The 21,164-nt window shown below is 51.5% G+C and overlaps 2 protein-coding genes across 2 annotated transcripts in view; one reads left to right on the top strand and one right to left on the bottom strand.

Moving 5' to 3' along the window:
* The first annotated feature begins 13,997 nt into the window (after window positions 1-13,997).
* LOC149337190 (uncharacterized) overlaps window positions 13,998-21,164 on the top strand; it is a 38,308-nt gene continuing 31,141 nt past the window's right edge. Inside the window, exons 1-2 of the mRNA XM_089554341.1 lie at window positions 13,998-14,041; window positions 14,573-14,786. Coding sequence (XP_089410467.1) covers window positions 13,998-14,041; window positions 14,573-14,786 — 258 coding nt within the window. The remainder of the gene's footprint in view (window positions 14,042-14,572; window positions 14,787-21,164) is intronic.
* Window positions 17,789-19,012, bottom strand: LOC149337191 (uncharacterized). The gene has a single exon (XM_089553636.1). It carries the CDS (start codon window positions 19,010-19,012, stop codon window positions 17,789-17,791), a length of 1,224 nt encoding a protein of 407 aa, XP_089409762.1.

Consider the following 21,164-nt stretch of genomic DNA (forward strand, 5'->3'; position numbering starts at 1 on the left):
GTGGAGCCACCCAGGCTTGCTGCCCTGTGCACATCGTCTCGCTGCCGCCTGCTGCGACGGAGCCGCCTGTATCCTGTTTGGCACATCCATCCGGGGCAGCCGTGGCGAGACCAGTCAGCAGTCACCTCCGGCTGCTGTTACCGTGGAGACTACTGCAGAATCCTGGCCTGCAGTCGACAACTGGCCTTCTCTTCGCGGGCCATGCGAGTCGTCCCAGCGGAGACCTTCACGACGCCTTCTGAATACCGCGGAAGTCTGCGTGGACGCTGTCGGCGTGGACCTCTTTTTCTTCTTTCACTCTCAAGCAGGTGGAATTCATAGAACAAATTCAACACACACTTACAGCCCTCTCCTCCCGATCTGACTCCCCACTCCTTAAAAAGAAAAAGCCCTGTGGCCGCCCTCACAGTCCCCACCTAGAGGACATATCAGACTATGACACACCCTCCATTTCATAGCTTTCTCCAATGAAACTGCCGATGCATCCGCACAGCACGTACGCCTCTTTCCCAGCATCTCCTTACCATTCTCCACCCTCCTTCTGGTCTCCTACTCCAGGAAACCAGAGGCGAACGCCCCTCCCGGGATACAGAGCGAGGGGTAGCCACGCGACCCAGGCTTTAAAAGATGGCGCTCTGAAACAGGAAACGCCTTTTGGGACCGCATTAGTAACGTACAACCTACATCGCCTTTACGTTAATGTAATAAGGGAGTAATTACTCATTGGCATCCACCCGTGCGCAGCCATACAGCTACAAAGCCGTATGGCTGCGTTCGGGTGGATGTAAATGAGTAATTACTTCCTTTTTACAAATCTTCTCCACCTTGGGGGATTCCCCTAAATATTTGACCTTTACGTGAATGCAGCCAAATGATACTTTCCGTTAAAATTTCACTACAATTTTTCAGTGCAGTTGGTGCCATGGCGCAGGAAATGCTTTTATGCCTAGTTTACGTAACTGGAAACATGGGTCAGGTGTGGCCACGGTGACGTAGCCAGCACTTCTGGGTAGTTGTTGTCCTGAGTCAAATAAAGGCGTGTACACATGCAACGGGGCGGCGTACGCGCCATTGATTGCTGGTTCATTGGGTTTAAAGTCCCAAAGCGACTCAGGCTATGAGGGACACCGTAGTGAAGGGCTGCGGAAATTTTGGCCACCTGCGGTTCTTAATGTTCAGACATCGGAAATTCGACCGCCGCGTCCGGGATCGAACCCGCATCTTTCGAGTCAGCAGCCGAGCGCCATAACCACAGATTGCAGAATCGTGGTGAGCACGTGTACTTACTACAGAGTGCCCCGTAAGGGCCTGATTTTCCTTGTTCTTCATTATTACATCGCTTGCCTTTCTAGAACGGACACCCACATACGCTAACCGCTGCGCAAGGAGGCACCTGCCTTCTAAATCCGCGCTCAATAAGAACACAGAAGACACCATATTATGCACAACGTGGGCTAGTAAGGCTACAAAATACCCCCCCCCCCCCACGTTTGCCGTGCGCATTCTTCCTGAGCTTCGCTTTTCTTTATGTAAGTTCTTCAGACATTTAATACGAGGCCTCGAAAAGTCTGCATTTCTGCTGATAAAGGACAAATTTAAGGTTTATTGTTTCTTGCCCCGTGCATAAGCCGTGGCTGAAAGCAGGACAAAGGAGAGGAAAGACACGGAATTCTCTTCTATGAATGGGGTGGAGAGTTGGGTCGTTGGCCGGAACTCTGATTCTGAGGCAGTCCAGGATATGGTGGGTGGTGAAAACATTTATTAGGAAGGGACAGGAGCTATGTTTGGATGAGCCCGTAAGGGTCCCAACCTTACAAGCACTAGGTGGAAATGCAACATGGCCGCACGACAATTGTCCAGCCGCAACACATGGCGTCTCGTTCGAGCCCTAATCGACCCAACCCAAACATGAACCAAAAAACAGAAACATTTGCAGCCAGGCATGTTCGCTTGCCCTGGCGACACGACTCAACTGGCACAGAAACTTCAAGACCAGTATCTGCGTAGCCCAAAACCCCCATGGATCTGCGTACTCTTATGCAGGCAGAGAGAACACGGAGCTGGATCAAGGTTTCCAGCTCTATGATCTGCGGGCGGGTCACGCCAAAATGAAACGGGTCACTGCGCCACGAAGAGGTAAGGTCACCGTCAAGCTTTTGACGAAGGTGCCCTACTTGGCATAGCAGTCCAGGATATACCGACATGTGGAAGTCTGTGTGAGCCTGATGTATTGAGCAGGTCGGTAGGCCTCCACGAGTTCACTGACCGTGTTCTGGAGATGCAGGCCTTGTAATCTGTCTGTGGGTGGTTTGAGGGGTCGATGAGGTGGGATCTTTAAAACCTTGTGCATCAAGGCATCCAAAGCATTTATTTCATATTTGAATAGGTGCATGTATGGCGTAGTGTATAGCACACGGCTTAGAACGAAGGCATGGAGGAGGCGATAGAGGTCGCGCTCCTTCATGTCTATGTGGTGGCTTGAAACTCTCCGGATGAGGTGCTATATCTCGCCTGCAACCTGCTTGAGTTTCTTGGGGGCGTTGGTGTTTATGTCATCGTTCTGGATGTGCAGGCCCAACAAGCGGAGGGTGTGATCTTCCAACACCGGGTCCCCCTTCATTTCAATGGGCATGGGAGAGCGAGGGGAGCAGTGGTTGTTCAAGTTGATGAGGAGTCGTTCGGACTTCACTAGGGAGCAAGAGAGTCCGATGGTCGGTGCGTGAAGTTATGTGAGGGTGGCTGCTTCCTGTAAGGTGTTCTCTATGCCGCCGTCACTGCCGTGGATGGTCCACAGGGTGATATCGTCGCAGAAAGAGTGTCCTTCAGGTGGGGAATAGTTGCAGTTTTTCGGGCGAAGGGGATGAGGGTGATGTTGAACAGAAAGGGCGGAAAGGACGGACCCTTGAGGGGTGCCGATACCCTGAAGCGTGCAGGAGGGGGAAGACAGAGGGCCGAAGTGTATCTCAGCCGTGCGGTCAGTGAGGAATGCTTGAATGTCGAAGAATGTGCGAGCACCCACATTCAATGGAGACAGGGCAGTCGTCATTTCCTGGTGTTCAATGTAAGCAAAAGCTTTAGATGGATCCAAAGCTAAGACTACCTTGGTGCGGCCCGGAAGAAGCGGATTGAAAATGTCGTGTTGAAAAATCAGAGCAGTGTTCAACAGGCCACATTTTGCGATAGATTAGAGGTTTGTCACGGGATACATCTACTTAGCCGGGCAGCTTGTTACTGCTGGTCCGGGCAACGAGAGCGAACTAGGAGAATAAGAATGGGATGCAGTGCACTTGGCAGGTACTTTCAGGTCTTCAGTAGGGACTCACCAGTATCCCTCAAGAGCAAAGTACGCAGCAGCTCTATCATGCTGTATGAGGCAGAAACTTGAAGTCTAATAAAAAGGTTTGAAATTAAGTTAAGGGTAGCGCAGCAAGGTATGCAAAAGAAAATGGAGAAAATGTATGGAGATCACTATTATAGCGTCACGCTACAAAATGAGTTTTATGTTAATAAAGTATAAACCTGAATTTCATCGTGTAGATACCTGAGATTAAAATGAAGAAATGGCTCGAGTGTATCATGTGATGTGGAGACCAAATAAGGGATGACCCTGTATGGCGACGGAGTGGATAGGAACGAAAATAAATGCCGCAGGGGGCCATGAATGCCACGCAGAGATGTGAAGAAATCTGCATGGATGTTAGCCCCGCATACATTGGATGCCATCAGAAATCAGCCGGATGCGATGTTCGGCGAGTTGGTTTATAGCGATAGAAAGATTGCTAGAGCAAATCAAACATTGGCAACAGATGCTAAAATGTAACAGGCATAATCGCGTCTTGTCCGCTCTTGTAGGCGTTCTATTTGCGCAACCAATCCTAATGTCATTTATACCATCATATGACGTTGCTTATTCAAATGTATGATTTCTGCCGACCAGTACTGTAGTGGCAGTGATCTCAGCATTCATCACCACGGTCTTGTTCACGTGAAGCTGAGTTGATAGCATGGACTATCCAACTTTCTTTTTTATTGTTGGGTAAAGCCAAGATGAAAAGGAAGAAAAAATACACTGCCATTGCGATCTGTCGAGGAAGAAGAAAGACGAGAGTGGTAATCCTCGTGCTATCCGCCAAGGGGCCAGCGTCTTTCACCGAGTGCCAGCTCAGCCAGCTGTGTCTCTAATCACCCCGCCGCATGGATGCTGCCAAGGAGCACGGTTCCCCGAAGAGCTCGTCGGCATCCTCGAGCGCCTCCAACAGCGCCGGATCGAAAGGGTCCGACGGAGGCAACCCCAGAAAGAGATCCAGCAAGAAACGCGAGGCCAAAAACGCTCGCAATGAAGCGGGGTGAGTCGCTGTATCGCCGATGGGAGGCGATAGCGGGCAATACGCAAACTGGGCAAGGTTTCCTGGGACTCAGAGCAAGTGGGCTTCCTGCTGTTCATTAGAGCCTACGTCTGCGTTTAAAACCGTTATATTCCAACTCAAAACGGCATTTATGTTTTATTACTTTCGCATAAGGGCAATTTCATAATAATTTTTGGGGAATGTGTGAAAGTTTAAAAGCAATTTTTGAAACATGGAACGCGGTGCAGATTAATGCACGTTGCTGCGGACTGCGAAAACCGTATCCATGGCATCCGAATGAGTTCCTTCGAAAACAATTTAAAGATATTTACTATGCAGTCCACCCCACCTCCCCCGCGCCAATTCTCCGACTTAGGGCAAGCAGATTACGAGCGCGTCCCGAATTTTAGCTCAAATGAGTGTCCATAAGCAAAGCTTGCAAGTCTTTTAGAGGGTAACTGCATGATGAAAACCATCCGGTTATTATGGGTTCATTGCAGCGTTAAGTGCACTGCATTTATTCCGAGCTCTTTGTCTTCTAAGAAATAACTCCATTCATTTCATTGATATGTTGACGGAAGAAAGTAAGTTATCGGGTCGGCGCAGTATTGAATTTTGCTTTCCTGCTTTTCGCCAAGAGAGAAATGACTGCCATGGTATAACGCGACTCAACTTGAAGCGTAATAGCTATAAGGCCAGCAACTAAAGTAGTCCAGGTTGGAATTAAAAACTTAACGGTACAGTTTTTTCCCCCACTTTTGGAGCAAAGAAACGTGTTTCACTAGTGTGTAGCATCTGAAAGCAGCTGTACAGCTGCGTTATTTTTGCTTTGTCCCAGGAACGGACCTATTGTTAAGGCTGTGAGCCTTTCGCGCACATGCGAACACCGCAGGCGCAGTCATACATGTCCGCTTCGATCGCTGTTTATGATCATTGCGACGCAACTCGGTAGGGATGCAGCAGGTACACTGCCCGTGAGGTGAATTCTGTACAATCCGCCTGCTGGCTAGTATTGACGGCATTACTAACAAGGTTAGCAACCGTGTGGGAGCACAGCGCCGCATGATAAAGCTGACACCAACATTTGCATGCGTAGCACTATCAGCCCTCGGTGCTAAAGCATTTCTTGACCCAAATGTTTAAGCATTCCTAGTGTTTATCTCTCTGCGTTGCTGCTTGCAGAAAACGTTCTTGTAGACTTCTCGCGTGTGTTGTAGTTTTTAAAAGAATTAAGGATGTTCTTTATCCGAAGTTGTAGCTTTAAAAATGTCACTCCCTTTAACGTAACAGTCATACTAACCACGTGTTTGACGCATTTTAGCCTTAGCTGTTGGCGCGCCAAGAAACTCAAAATAACAGCCACATTATTGGCCAGAAAATGCTGTCCAAAGCGTTGCCTGATGCTTGGTGCAGAATTCGTTACGAATAGCGACGAAAGTGACGTCGTCTTTGGATCGCCAAAATTCATTTTGGGGACGCCAATTTGGGTACGCCAAAATCACCTTAAGAGTTTAATACGACAGCATTAGATGCAGCTTTCCTGCTGCATGTTTGTGTCTGTGTCAGTTTTCTTACCCCATACACAATGTTGTGACAGTCCCGTAAACTGTCCGCTTACTGCGGGGTAATCATCAGGTAGTTCCCCGAGAGGCACGTTTCCGGGCGGTTGGAGCCCTTCACACTGCGTATCCTGACAGCGTCCGCGCATGGTGCGGCCACTGTGGGGCACTATGTCCAAAAGCTCACTCAATCGGAATAGGCCGTGAAGTCAAAAGTTATTGCCATGACAACGGTAAGAGGTACTTATGCACGAACAAGGCCGGCGTCGTTTTGTGCCGGGTAGCAAATAACCCTCACCTTTTCACCCGAGAACTCTGCACAGATGAGCTCTCACGACCATGTGGGGTCACGGGAGCCAACTTGCATGGAATGACCCATGCGGGCCTAGCAGGGAGCACTTCATGAGAAATATGAGGGTGTGCGGTGCACTTAACTTTTTGATTTCGCTTTGTAGCAGCGCAAGCAAAAGGGAAGTTTAGCATAGCGGGAACTTATACCACATCACTGGCCCCGCTCCTTTGTACGCGCAGTGCAAGCGCGATCCAGCTGAGGCCACTTTTTTAAAGTTCTTAGTGATTCGTAGTGATTCGTCTAGTCGAAACGTGCTGACGTTGCCACGGATCTACTTTCTGGTTTTCTAGTTTTTATTGGTACTCGACGTGTTCTACTTTCTTCTGTGGAGCAAAATAACCAAGCATGTTTATTCCAACCTGAAGCCGAAGTTGCACAACGTAGAGAACAGGGGGAAGCCATTAGGATGTGTACACAAATGAGAAATACAAAACCACACACAAAGCTGACACCACTTGCACGCACGGTCAGAAAGAAGCGTCAAGCGTGGCCGCAATTAAACCAATGCGGTGCGCCGAATGAAAGGTTTCGGGAAACGTGATCTATTTTAGTCTCGTGATAGTGGCATTCAGGACGAGGAACGACAGTATTGACAACTATACATGTTTTGCGGGCGCTCACGTGTCCTGACCACTTCTGTCCCCGTTAATACTTAGATATCACCCTTAAAAGGGTGCCATTCAACCACTCAGTGAAACCATTTGACTGGGGATAATAGCTGGAGGTCATCGTGTAAACGGTTGAGAAGGCTTGATGAACGTCGGCAACAATTGTCGACAAGAACTTCCGGCCGCAGTCGCTTGGAACCACTTGATGAGGGGTGCTTGAGACAGATTCCAAAAGAATGTTGCAACCTAGGGCGCCGAGTCATGAGGCAACGCTGTCTCAGCGCAGCGAGTCAGATGGTCGAAGGCGGTGACTATCCCGTGATTACGGTGCGTAGAGCTGAAGGAGTGCATAGAGTGTAAGAAGTGCATGGAAAAGTTCAGCAGGAATGGGAAGTCGCCAGTCAACGCCACTGGCACAGCGAGTAAGATGATACCTATTTAGCCGCGCTTGAGGAAACACCAAGACGAAAGAAACTGCTTTCAAAACCGAAGTGACTAACCGTAGCGTTGTCATGGAGGGCATCTAGAATATGGATGCTAAGGGTACGTGACAACACTGGAACCCACCGGGTGCTTTCAGGGCAGTGAACTTAGCGGTAGAGCACACCATTGTCGAGTTATAATTGACAATGTTGCCTGCGAATCCTAGCGTTAGAAGAGTAGGCACAACTGGTAGGTGGGCGATTAGGCAACGACAGTATGCACTGGCTCGTTGATGCGACACAAGGGCATGGTGGTTATCAGAGGCCTCATAGTTCACGGCGCAAAGGACAGTTCACCTGGCGGCGATGCGGCGCCGCGGTGTCAGGAAGAAGGGTGCGTAGAAAAACGACCCAAAGTGCGCGGGAGTGGCAAACTCTGATGGTGATGATTTATTTTTATAAAAAGAGCGACATGGAGCCAGGTGTTCGGCTGTACTCAAGGTGGTGTAAAAGACCCATTCCCAAGAATTTCACCCCCGGCAATCTGAACATCAGGCCAAGTTAAAGCTTGTACCCACTGTGGCATTTGTGGGTACCTAGCGGTCCTGGGGACCTAACCTCGCACCTACCGCATAAAAGGCGGATGCTTACATCTGATCATCGCTGGAATGGAAACGACTAAGGATATAGGGCATCAGCGTTCACACAGCTTAGAAGGATGAAGCCGGATACAACGGTCACAATGGTTTATCATCGCAACATTTTTTTGCCAGTTGCATCAAAGCGCTGTGTTCTTTGCAACCTCGCTTCGGGACCCTGCATTTTATGAGGCGTTTGCTTGGCAGTGCAGCTTCCTTCTCGTATCAAGAACACAACTGCTAGCGATTTTTAAATGTATTTTTTACAGCGGCAGCAGCAAACAAGTGCGGATGAAAGCCACCGACATCTCTATTTATAGCCCAGAGCTCCCATGTCCATCATTTTCGGGGGCAAAACTCTGAAAATTAGGGAAATTGTAAGACACTGTTATGGAAATGCTGAAGGTAATGGTCCGTGTCTCTGATATGTTGCGAAATCTTTTAAAGTGCTTCCATAGATCGCATCGAACAGTTAAGACTGCCATACAGAAATATTGGGCACCGTTTAGACGATAGGAAAAACGTTAATAGAGAAAAATACACGACTGCTGCCCGATGATTTGCAGATATATTGATTGTTATGGTTAGGAGACAACGGACAAGCGCCAACTTCCAACTATTTATTGCTCGAAAAAACACATACATTTATAGTCTCAGGCAACGCCCACATTTACTCACCACGTGCCTTATCGCAGCCCTGACTTATCGCCTAGCACGAACATTTTGCTCAGAAAATGGTACTCAAGTTTCAAGATGAAAAACCAACTAGCCCGTCAACATGCCTTACTGAACTAAATCACTCGGCGGTGGCGTAAGAACAACCGTCGAACAGAATGCCCGCCTCGGTTGGCCGTAGTCTCTTTAAAGCTGATAGCGAACTTTCGAGATAAAGCTCTGAAAGTTACTAGAACATTCTGGCTCAAAGTAGAATCGGCTCCGCCTGAATCCGATCAATCCAGATAAATCTTGTAAGGGCCAGTGCGGGTGGCACCATCAGGGGACACGGGGACGGCTGGCAACATGGGAGTAGGGGATGCAATCCTGCGTATGGCTGGCAACACGGGGCGAGGGGAAGCGACGCCGGCGTGGCGGGCATGTGCGCAGAGTGCGCGGTTGTGATCGAGTGGCGCGGTCGAAGTGGGCGCGAGTGTGAGCTCGGTGCGCGTTGTGTACGGTGCGCGAACTGCGGACAAGTGGGGACTCGGGCGCGAGGGACTGAGTGCGCGCAATAAATCATCCCTTGACAAGTGGGGGCTCGTCCGACGGAACCATGGAGACCAACGCCGAAACGTCCGCGCCTGATGGAAGCTCCACCACAGCCACGGTCCCGACGACCCTGGTGCAACAATTCCTGGCCACTACGACGACAGGCACGCCGCTCGAGCGGGAGCAACTGGCAGCGCAAGTGCGCGAGATCCTGCTCACCACATCGATCGACACGACAGCGGGGCAGGCCTATGAAGCTAGGCCTAACGCGTCGCGGGCTCTGGCAATGAGGGAGGCCCCAGGGCCGTTACCGAAATTCAGAGGATACGAAGACAGTCAACCCCCGCAAACGTTTTTGGATCGATTTGTTGAATACTGCGATTTGGGAGGCATCCCGAACGATCGTCGCCTTCAACTTATCCCCGCGGCGTTGGAGGGCTCTGCGAAACAGTGGTGGCGGTTCATCGGCGGCCACTCAGTTTGGGCTTCCTTCGCCGAGGACTTCAAGGGCGAGTTCGCGGCCGTGGACTATAGAGAGAAATTGAAGGCAGAGCTGGCTGAACGCACGCAGCACCCCGCCGAAAATCTAAAACAATTTATAGATGTCATAGCGTATAGGCGACCGTATGACCGTATAGGCGAACCTGTTACCGACGCGGAGAAGGTTGAGCGGGTGAGGCGGCAGATGCATCCAACCTTTCAGGACCTGACCAGTAAGTAATATGGACTTCGCGAACCTGCGCGACATGGCAAAGGCCGCGGGCCCTATAATGGAGCGTGCGTGGCACCGCCTGCGTTACGTGCCACCGCCAATGCGAAGCACGCAGACCGCGCCCGACCTCGTCTTCGTTGACTCCGGCGCTCCACATCGTCACTGCCCCGTCGCGGCGGCCTCAACCGACGCTTCGTCGCGACAGGACTGGTCTCTTCGGCCTGCGGCGGTGCTCGCGTCCCGACACGAGGTCCGCCCTTTGGGCTAGAGGCTGCGAGCTGAGGCCCCTTTGTGGGCGCCGCCGGATGCCCATGTACAGTACCAGTCCGTGGCTTCACCGAACGAGGGCGGCCGCTCCGCACCTGGCACCACATGGCCCACGCCTGCACCTGATGCTGTTGTCTGCCACCGGTGCTGTGGCAGAGGCCATCTAGCGCGCGTCTGTCCTACAGGCAGGTCACGAAGCAGACCGCGCTGCTTCCGTTGTGGTCAGGTCGGCCACCTCCAAGCAAACTGTCCGGGAAACGGACGAGCGTAGCGGTTGTGCCGGCCAACGGCTACGCAACCTCCTTACAAGTTCTAGCGACGACCGGCGGGAAAGAACCTCTGCTGGAGGTATTAATCGGCGACAGTGTATTTTACGCCTTCCTCGACACTGGCGCCAGCGTTAGCCTGATGAACGCGCGAGCCTTCGAGGCGGCGAAACGAAGTGGCGCCAGCACCAGAGAAGAACGACAGGCGCTCCGGCTTGCAGAGGGATGGTCAGAGACAACTCTCTCCGTGCGTTGTCGCATCCGATGGCAGGGTAGCAGCCGGAAACAGCGCTTCCTCTTTTTGGAGAAGCTTTGCCACGACATAGTTCTAGAACGAGACTTCCTTGCAACAGAGGTCTTTTCTGTGCATATAGGCCTCGGCGGATGGACACTCGGGATGAATCCTCAGCCATTGGTAAGGTTCAGCAAGGCACCCTCTCGCCAGAGCACAGTGGCTGCTGACCATGCTCAAGACAGCTCCACACGAGTTGCACAGCAACATTCTGTCATGGAGGACTGGGATGAGGACCTAGCTACTTCCTTGCAGCAGCTGTTTGCTATTGAAGCGCATACTCCACCTGAGGCCAACTGCAACCAAGTGACAGCTGACAGCAGGGCCTCTCCAGACAGCGACCGACTGGAAGCCATCCTCAGTCAATATAAACACGTGTTCCAAAATTATCCTGGCTGCACACCGCTCATTACCCATAGAATAGATACAGGCGACCACTGTCCAGTTCGTTGCAAACTGCGCCCAGTAAACGCAAAAAAGCGTGGAGTAATAGACCAGTGTATACAAGAACTGCTGGAGCGAGACCTTATCGAACCATGCACCAGCTCATGGGCCAGTGCTCCCGTCCTTGTGCAGAAAAAGAACGGTGGGTACCGCCTAGCAGTTGACTACAGACCATTAAATGCCAGGACAAATGTGCCAAGGTACCCAATGCCTCGTACTGACTGGGTCCTCGCACAGTTGGGGCGTGCCAAATGGTTCTCGAGTCTTGACCTTGCACAAGGGTTTTTCCAAGTGCCTGTAGCACCGGAAAACGTTCAGAAGACTGCGTTCATATGCCACAAGGGCATGTTCCAGTTTAAGAGGATGCCATTTGGAGTGGCTGGAGGGCCAGCGACGTTTCAGTCTTTAATGGACAAACTGCTAGAGGGAATCAAGCATACCTACTGCATGGCTTTCTTGGACGATATTCTTATCTACTCCGACACGTTGGCAGAACATCTGGACCACACTGCAGAGGTGTTGCGTAGGATTGACAGGGCCGGCCTCTCAGTCAACCCGGCAAAAGTTTCTTTCTGCAAACAGACTCTCAAGTTCCTTGGACACTTAGTTACACCTGGCGAGTGCAGACCGGACCCAGACAAGGTGCAAGCGGTCTCTCTGTTTCCCCGACCTCGTACTGTCAAAGAACTCCAAATGTTCTTGGGCCTAGTTGGCTATTACAGGAATTTTATACCCTCATTACCTGACAAGGCAAAACCATTAACATTGCTGTTGAGGAAAGGTACAGACTGGTTGTGGGGATCTGAGCAGCGAGCAGCATTTAAGCTGCTGAAGACTACACTGGCAGGCGAGGTGGCTGTCACCCTACCGGATCTGAACAGACCATTCGTCATTGAGACTGATGCTAGTGGCACAGGCATTGCGGCGGTTCTAGTTCAGGAGGTGGATGGCTTGCTTCGGCCAGTTTCGTTTATTAGCAGAACCCTAACCGCAGCAGAACAGAACTACACAGTACAAGAATGGGAATGTTTGGCAGTAGTATGGGCTGTGGAAAAATTCAGGCCCTACACTGAATTCACGTCTTTTGAGGTTCATTGTGATCACGCATCGCTGGCATGGATGCTCAACACTGAACACACGTCGAGTCGGATATGACGCTGGGTTTTGCGCCTGCAGGGGCTGTTGTGTACAGTTAGGCATCGCCGAGGCCGAGCCAACATCCCAGCCGATGCTCTTAGCAGATTCCCGACTGGTCATCCAGAACCAATGCCTTCAAGTTTGGCAGTTCTCGAGTTCTATTGGAAACCATTCGGTTTCCTATAGAACTCGAGGAACCACAGCTCACCATTCGCTTCGCTGACATTGCCTCGGCTAACCTTGTCGACACCTCACCCCTAACCGACTGTGCAAAACTGAAGCACGAGCAACACAAAGACCCATTGCTGCAGCAGCTGCTGCAGTACCTTGAGGCGGCAATCCTACCAGACGACCCCAAAAGAGCAAAAATGGTCTCCGACTTGGCCAAGGAAAGCCATATAGCGCCCGATGGAGTTCTGCTTTGGACACGCGGAGGCAAAGCTGTGCCGTGGCTCCCCCTTCATCTACGGGAATTGGTGCTTAAACTGGAGCATGACCATCCACTCAGTGGACATGCAGGCTTCTTCAAAGCCTTAAGAGGTGTCGAGAGCCGCTTCACTTGGTTGGGGGTGCTCTCTGACACATCTCGCTATGTACGAGGGTGTCAACAGTGCCAGGTCTTCAAGCCCCGTCGCCAGAAGCCGCAGGGACTTATGGACAGCACTTCGGCGTCCTGGCCCATGCAGCACCTCAGTGTGGATCTGGTAGGCCCACTGCCCAGAACTCCACGGCAGCAGAAGTATATCCTTGTAGTTCTAGACACATTCACTAAGTTTATCGAGCTTTTTCCCCTGCGGGCACAGACTTCTAAAGCCATTGTTGACAGGATGGTGGAAGTTTTCTGCCGGCACGGTGCACCTCTTTCCATCTCCAGCGATAACGGTAAACCCTTCGTTAGCAAGATATGGAAGGGAGTGCTGCAGCATTGGGGCATACAAGAGCGGCACACAGTCCCTTACAGACCTGCCGGACAGCCTGTAGAACGTCACAATGCTACAGAAGAACTGAGTATTGGGCGAGTTGGTGGTGATCCATCGTAGCTCCATTTCAGCGCCGTTAGTCTTGTTTCACCTTGTCCTCTGTCCGTGTTCGTAAGCGCTGGTTTCTGTACGATGGAACAATGCTACAGTCAAGCAGACTGTTGTCAACTACTGCTCCTCCCACTGCGATTGGGACAAGCGACTCCCTGAGGTAGCTTTTGCAATGCGGACATCGGAGAGTGTGGTGACAGGGTTTACGCCTGCATTCTTGTGCTATGGCCGGGAACTTCGTACACCTTGGGCAGATGCGCAGCAGACTAGTGCTGAAAATTCTGCATCGGCACCCCATGCACTCGCCGCAGAGCTAAACTTTTACCTGCAGGATGCATTGGCGATGGCCAGGGAACACCAAGAATCAGCGAAGGCCGAAAAGGCCAGACATTACAACAAGCATCGTCAACCAACCACCTACAAAGTTGGCGACCTGGTGCTCCGCGACAAGCACACTCTAAGCAATGCAAGTACAGGCTTCACTGCTAAACTGGCCCCCCGCCGCTCTGGGCCCTACCTAATCACCGCCCGCGTGAGTAAGAACAACTTTAGGCTCAAAGACCGTGCCTCAAGAAAACATATGGGTGTGGCCAACGCAGACCAGCTGATGCCATACCATCCATCGTGGAGGCCCGCTTGCGCGGATTAGGGGGGGGGGGGAGGATGTAAGGGCCAGTGCGGGTGGCACCATCAGGGGACAAGGGGACGGCTGGCAACATGGGAGTAGGGGATGCGATCCTGCGTATGGATGGCAACATGGGGTGAGGGGAAGCGCGCCGGCGTGGCGGGCATGTGCGCAGAGAGTGCGCGGTTGTGATCGAGTGGCGCGGTCGAAGTGGGTCCGAGTGTGAGCTCGGTGCGCGTTGTGTCCGGTGCGCGTTGTGTACGGTGCGCGAACTGCGGACAAGTGGGGACTCGGGCGCGAGGGACTGAGTGCGCGCAATAAATCATCCCTTGACAATCTAGGCGCGTCTTGCGTCACTAACGAAGCGATAAAGCGGCGTTTCGGCAGCCTTGAAGCATGAACAAGCAAACACTAGAAAGATTCGCGGCAATATGATGCAACAGAAGCTTGGTTTGGGCTAGTTGGCAGCCGTTCTTTGAAAACATAGCGCTAAAAAGACACGAACGACACAGATGTGGAGCGCCTGTCCCGTCCACATCTGTGTCGCCCGTGTCTACTTTGCTCTATGTTTTCAATGAATAAAGCAAATACGCAAGCTATTACAGAATTTGGCACATCGAGAGATACGCGCAGTTCTGTGAAGGATGTCGCCCTGGGATCTGTGCAGTTCTTCGGCGGCCCCCATGGACGCAGCAACAGGCGCGTCGGAGGAGCCCAGAGTGGAAGCCAAAGGTGGCGACCCTGACTCGGCAGGTTCAGCTGTGTCCGCCAAATCGGACAGGGCTGAGCCAGCGGTGGCTGTTGCTGCTGCTGTGGCCACGGCGGCGTCTTTGGAGGCTCCTGAAGCCATGCACCCCAATTTTGCGCACGAACTTGCAGCGGTAAGAGCTTTCTTTCCCTTACCGCCCTCTCCTCCTCCTCGATGTTCAATAAACAGGAAAAAGAAAAACCCGAGGGAAATATTGCGGAGATGAGTGGGTGGTGACCCTGTTTCTCTACCTGTCCATCCCAGCCCGTCGGCTGCGGGGGAAAGGTTCTCTTGTATGACACACTACGCCGATGCTGTCGACTGTAGAGGAGAACGACTTTGTTCAGGCGTGTTGTAATTTAGAGACTGTGCCGCCTCGGAGGGCAGTCGAAAGGAAAATGTAGACCTGCCGTCATTTAATTATGAAACGCGACTTTGTGGACAAAATTTTGTTTGTTTGCATCCAGCGTGCATGTGCTTAAGATTTATTGTTGTGCTGAGTAGCTCGCACAATCACAGTTAGGCCGCATATATCGATCCATGGCTGCTCGGGAAAGTGGCGATGATGGTCAATACTTTGGCGCCAATGTTGCGTTCCATTAAACTTTGACTGCAGACATACTCATGAGCATAAAGCAAGCACGCGTGTCCACACTAGGTACTAACTGCACTGAGATCTCCGTTGTCTCATTTTGGTCGCATTAGTCGTCACTGAGCCAAACCTTTGTCGGCGCATATGCGGTTACCAAATACTAGTTTATGATGTTCTTGGAGATACCACTAGCAGAAACCTGAATTTTGCTGGGCATGGAGTGGCTTGTTCGGATAAAGGGGTGGACACCAAACGAAAGGAATGCTGCAGAGGCCTGCACACGGTAAGGGAGGTGTCATTACAAGTTGGAAAATTTGCCGATATAATGCCGCACGGTACAGAGCTAACAGGACATCAATACCAAATGCCTTAGTGCATTCACTTTTTCAGACTCGTTGATGGTGACTATGAAAAGACGTGCTAAATGCCATTATGTTTATTTTAGCTTTTGGTTATCGGAGTGTCTAGCGTTCCGTCCAGACTGAACATTTACTGCTGCTGCAGTTCCGTCCATACGGGATATTTACTGCAGCTAGAGTTCCGTCCATATAATCGACAGTTTTAGTTTCACGTACGTAGAGCTCTTACGTGTCACCAGGGCGCATGCGCAGAACGTGAAGCGTCTGCATGGGTCTCATGGACGTACTATCAGCGTCAAATGAAATGCGAACAAAACACCTGAAACGCGAGCACAAAAAATCAAGCATATTAGAGGCTGGAGGTTAAATACAGGCGTGGGCTATTAACATTTCAGAAGAGCGGTCTTTTCGGCTTCAATGGAAAAATCAACTGCTCATGTATTTTGCCTCCCTAGTATAATATCTGCGAGTTGGGCTGTTCGCGTTTCAATTGGCTTGTTCGCATTTCAATTGGCGCTGATAGTACGTGAGATTCGGATCTTTGCATTGCGGTCTTCACGTTGCTTGCGTACGTAGCATTGGCAAGATGGCGGCGGCCTGCCCGCCCGCTTCACAACGATAAAAGCTGCGTCGCTAATCCCTCGACGTGGTATCGTGCTGTGAACTGCTGTATTTGCCTTGAGTTGGTACATTCTTGCTCTCACATGAAGTTTTAGGTGAGAACTAGATTTTTTTTCCAGATAGAAATCTGTTTCAGCAGCTCCTAAGCCTGACGGAGAAGCGTTTGTGGTCGTCATAGCAACGAGTGTGTCGACGGTCTCTCCAGCCAGCAGGCGCTGGTCTCGTGAGACCACGCGAAGCTCAAAACCTCGCAGGATATCGCGAGACCCTCGGCACAGTCAACGGGAAAAGCAAAACGGTGTACGTTTGTCAGAACGTTTGTCAGAACAAAGGGGCAATGTATTTACCGCCCGCACTGTAGCTTGGTCTGGCTCCGCTCCAAGCAGCGCGACTAAACAAAATTAGTTTTCTTTATCTGTACTACATGGCGCGGCACAACATGCTAGCGCATTTTTTAGGTTCTATTGTCACGGCTTGACGTACAGGCCGGCGGCGAGAACAGGTGAAGACAGGGAGCAGAGAAAAACAGGGAGGTCCACCCGCAGCAACGTCGTCGTCGGCGCGCAGCAAAACACTTGCGGTGTTTGCGGCGTTGCGGTGCCGACAATAATTCGATGCTTGGCGACGGACGTCTGGCGACGGGCGTCTGGCGAACTCGGAATGTCGTCGCGAAACAGTCGTTGTACCGATGCAAAAGAGAGAGCAGTTCGCGTGTTTGGGAAGGCTCAAGTTTGGGATCGATATCCAGGGGCAACGTTGTAGGGTCTCGTGACCCGGGCGGGGCCGCCTCCTTAGGCAGCGCAGCTGCTTCACGAACGTCGCTAAGTTCTTCCATTTGGGCTATTACTGATCCTTTCGTCAGGTGCTGCGGCTCGTTCTTGAAGTTGGTCACAAAGATGTTGGCTCGCCCTCGAATATTTGCGACCCCTCGCGCAACACCAATGCCACGCGTAAGTAACATCTGGACACTGCCTTCCAGAACGCCTTCTCCACATGCTGTTGTATCGGCTCGGACCGGCAGGAAAACTGTCGACAACGGCGGCAAGTGTACATGGTCGGCATCAACTTTCATCGCAAAGCCTGTGACCCGGGGCGGTACTGGCGATGAAGAACGTGCGCGGAGGGTCAACCTGTTCTGCCCTATGTCGATTACGGCGCCATATTCACGGAGAAAGTCAATGCCCAGAATAACATCTTTAGAGAAATTCTCCAATATCACGAATGTGGCGGGGCACGTCTCACCGTGGATCTCGACGCGGGCAGTGCACTTGCCAACAGGGTTTACGATGTGGCCACCCGCGGTACGTATGGGCGGTTCGTCCCACTGGGTGGTAACCTTGCGAAGACGCCGAGAGAAACTTCCGCTTAAGACCGAGTAATCGGCGCCGGTGTCCACAAGCGCCGTTACGTCGCACCCTTCGATCAGAATGTTCACATTGCTAGAGGTTACAAAACGGTTTGCGCTTCCAAGGATACCATCGGTCGAGCTGGGGCACACTAACGTAGGCGGAGGTTCTTTGCTTCGCGCGACTCCGGCAACGCCACCTCCAGGCGTCGCCGTACTCAGTTTTCCCGAAGTGGCGAAAGGCTCTCACGGCGAGACCCGCGAGAAGGGGATGGTGGGCGGCGAGGTGGCGGCGACTGGGAGGTGAGACGAGGAGCTGTAACCGGTGATGGAGAACGTCGAAGGTAGTCTTGTATGTCGCGGGGCTGCTCACCGTAGAAGGGGCATGGATCGGCCCGGTGAAAACCCCTTAGGCCGAGTTCGCGGTATGGACAGGAGCGATACATGTGATCAGGCTCACCGCAGTGAAAACACAGTGGTTGCCGGTCCGCAGTCCTCCAGATGTCGGTCTTCCTGCGTCTCGGCGGTCCCAGGCGTGCCTCAGACGAGTGCAGGAACTCGCGGCGTCGAAGGCCGGAATCGTTAGGGCTCTGGTCCTGGCGATGGGCGGGAGGAGGACGACGAACTGCGGCTGCGTAGCTCAGAGCTGGTGGGTCAGCTGCAGCTACAATAGGGACGTCTTCTGGCGCCAGCGCGTGTCGCAGTTCTTCGCGAACGGCCGACGCGATGGAGACAGAGGCGGGCTGCTCAGGAGTAGGGAAGAGCTTTTTCAGCTCCTCGCGGATGACGTCGCGAATTATTTCTCGAACATCGGCGAGACCTACTCCGCCTAGGTCAGACGAGGCATGACTTGAGACGACAGGAAGGGCGCTCAGTCTCTGAAAGTGACTGGTTCTTGGCGCCAATGCGTGCTCGATGTTGGTAGCTTCAGTGACGAATCCAGCCACTGTGGTCGGATGATTGCGGATGAGGCCTTCAAAGATGTCATTCCGAACACCCCTCATCAACGCCCGTACCTTTTTCTCCTCAGTAGCCCGCGGGTCGGCGCGGGCACTCAGACGCAGCCCGTCTTCGACGAAGCTTCTGACGCTTTCGGTGGGTCCCTGGATGCGAGCGTGGAGCAGATCTTCAGCTTGCTGTCGCCCGTGCTGGTTCGCGAACGTGCGTACCAGTTCACTCTTGCACGTCTTCCATGATGTTAACGAAGCCTCACGGTTCTCAAACCAATACTTCGCTGTGGCTTCGAGGGAGAAGTACAGGTTCTGCAGGCATTGGTCGGGAGTCCACCCGTTATGTCGCGCTACTCTTTCATAGTGTTGGACCCAGTCTTCAACATCGTCAAGGCCATCGCCACGAAACGGCACGACAGATCTTGGAGTGACAGGCACGTAGACGATCCTCGATGCAATCGCGGGGTCGGTTTGTTGTGACTGGGACGCCATGGTGACGTTGGCTGTCCTAGATGTCAGCGATCCCTCGGGCAAGAGTCCGAATTCCGGCGCTTGGCCCTGCTGACGTCGGCTAGCGCGAGTCTCAGTTTCCGCCGATGGCTCCTCCAAGAAAACTCGACGGCCAAGACTTAGTACGGGGCTCGAACTACGAGGCGGGGTGCGCTGCATGAGATGCGTACCCAGCACCTCCACCAAATGTCACGGCTTGACGTACAGGCCGGAGGCGAGAACAGGTGAAGACAGGGAGCACAGAAAAACAGGGAGGTCCCCCGCAGCAACGTCGTCGTCGGCGCGCAGCAAAACACTCCTCGTCTTTTTCTTCCACTCGCGACACTATGGCAGATCTACACAGTTTAAGTCCCGTACGTGTAGCTAAAACTGTGCGAAGCGACACGAGCGTACGCTACGAAGGCAGCTCACGTTTACGTACATGAAGGTTCTACGTACGTAAAACTAAAACCGTCTAATGTCCGTACTGTCGATACTATACAAAATGGGTGATTTCTACCCACATAAAGCATTTCTTTGTCTCTAGAATAGCCGGCTGACAAAGCTTTATCCACACGTTCTCTCTACGCATGTATACGGCACCAAAATGTCTGTCCCCGTACTGCGTTTAGTTGCATCCTCGAAGGCATAACTTCCGTGCATGCATGCAGGATCGGGAAAATGACACTGTTAGAAGCAGAGTGCAGAAACTCTTCGCGAAGTGATGTGAAGCCCTGTCGCTGCTTGTGCTGCAAGATGACGTAGCGCGAAAAAGACTAAGACGTACACAAACGGTCAACAAGCATTATGTGAACGCACCAACAAACCCAAGCCAAAACTCGTTCTATTGCCATTTCTCACTGACCGCTTGGAAAATAAAATGATGCAGCAGAATATCCTGTCACACATTAGGCGGAACAGGATTGCCATTTTTTAAATGAACATGCAAAACTCTGCAAGGAAACTGGTTTCCCAATCCCTACTGCCAGCTTTAATTCCGTCTTGACATAACTCTTGTGGCAGATAATGTTGGACGGAACCGTGTAATGTCAGATACAGTTCCGTCTGCACGGAACTCTAGCCACAGCTGTAAAAATATGGCTTTTGCGGCACAGTATTACTTGTGTTGGTGGAAACCGAAAGACCGGTGAATAGTTTAAGTAGTAAGCTGGGTAACTAATTTTTAATAATTACCTTTTAACTATTTAAACTTCGGCCTCCCAGCCTGCAGTATGTCATAAATAAAAAAAAATTACAGTTAGGCGCCTAGTTGCCATTAGAGATTTGCAACCGGCCGTCAGTAACAGGCATATCAATTTTTATAACTGAGAAAGAAAACAGGATTACCGTTGTCACTGAGACGCAACAATTTCGCTTTTTTGATTAGTTACGTGCACTGGAACTATTGCTTTGCCTGCATGCTTTTCGAAACCGCATGTATTTTGCCACGATGTAGCCATATTTTTGTGGAGCGAGGATAATGGGTTTTCTAAATCCAAAAACTGATATGGCTATTACTAAGGACCTACTACACATCCGTAATTTCAGATAGGCGCCTAACTGTAATAGCTGGGGCGACGCTGACACTTTATACATGATAATTTTTCTACATTTTTATTTATATTCCATGCCTAGGTTGCTCTCTAGAAACTAGATTGCCCAAAACCCGGTAGGCATGTTCTTATGACGTCACAAGGGCACGCGACCTCCCTCTGCCAGTTAATTTAACTGTGGTGATGCTGCCACAATGTAAAGTGACCTCTCTCCATCAATAAGATCGGCCCATCAATGCAAGTTCTGATGACGTCACAAGGTAGCGTGCCCTCTCTCTCTCTCTCTCTCAGTGAGCGAATTTTGTGACTTCATTGAACAGCGCTGCAAAAAACACGGACAAAGAGGTAGTACGACGACGCAAGCGCTGATTTTCAATAGTCTATTGGAAAGCGCGGAAGGAATATATATATGTGCTGCCTAACAACACAAACAAAAACGGCCTTGTCATTGCAACGATGCGTTTAAAATCACGCGCTCTTACTTGGTAAGAGCAACAGAAGGTCTACTAACGCAACGATTTTTGTTTTTTTACGATTTCGACCGCTTCAGTAATATAGCGCACAATCTGGCGCACAAGCCTATCCCGTGCCTGTCCAAGACC

This window comes from Amblyomma mixtum, chromosome 7 (assembly GCF_055824585.1).
Source record: "Amblyomma mixtum isolate Tamu chromosome 7, ASM5582458v1, whole genome shotgun sequence".
NCBI lineage: Eukaryota > Metazoa > Arthropoda > Arachnida > Ixodida > Ixodidae > Amblyomma > Amblyomma mixtum.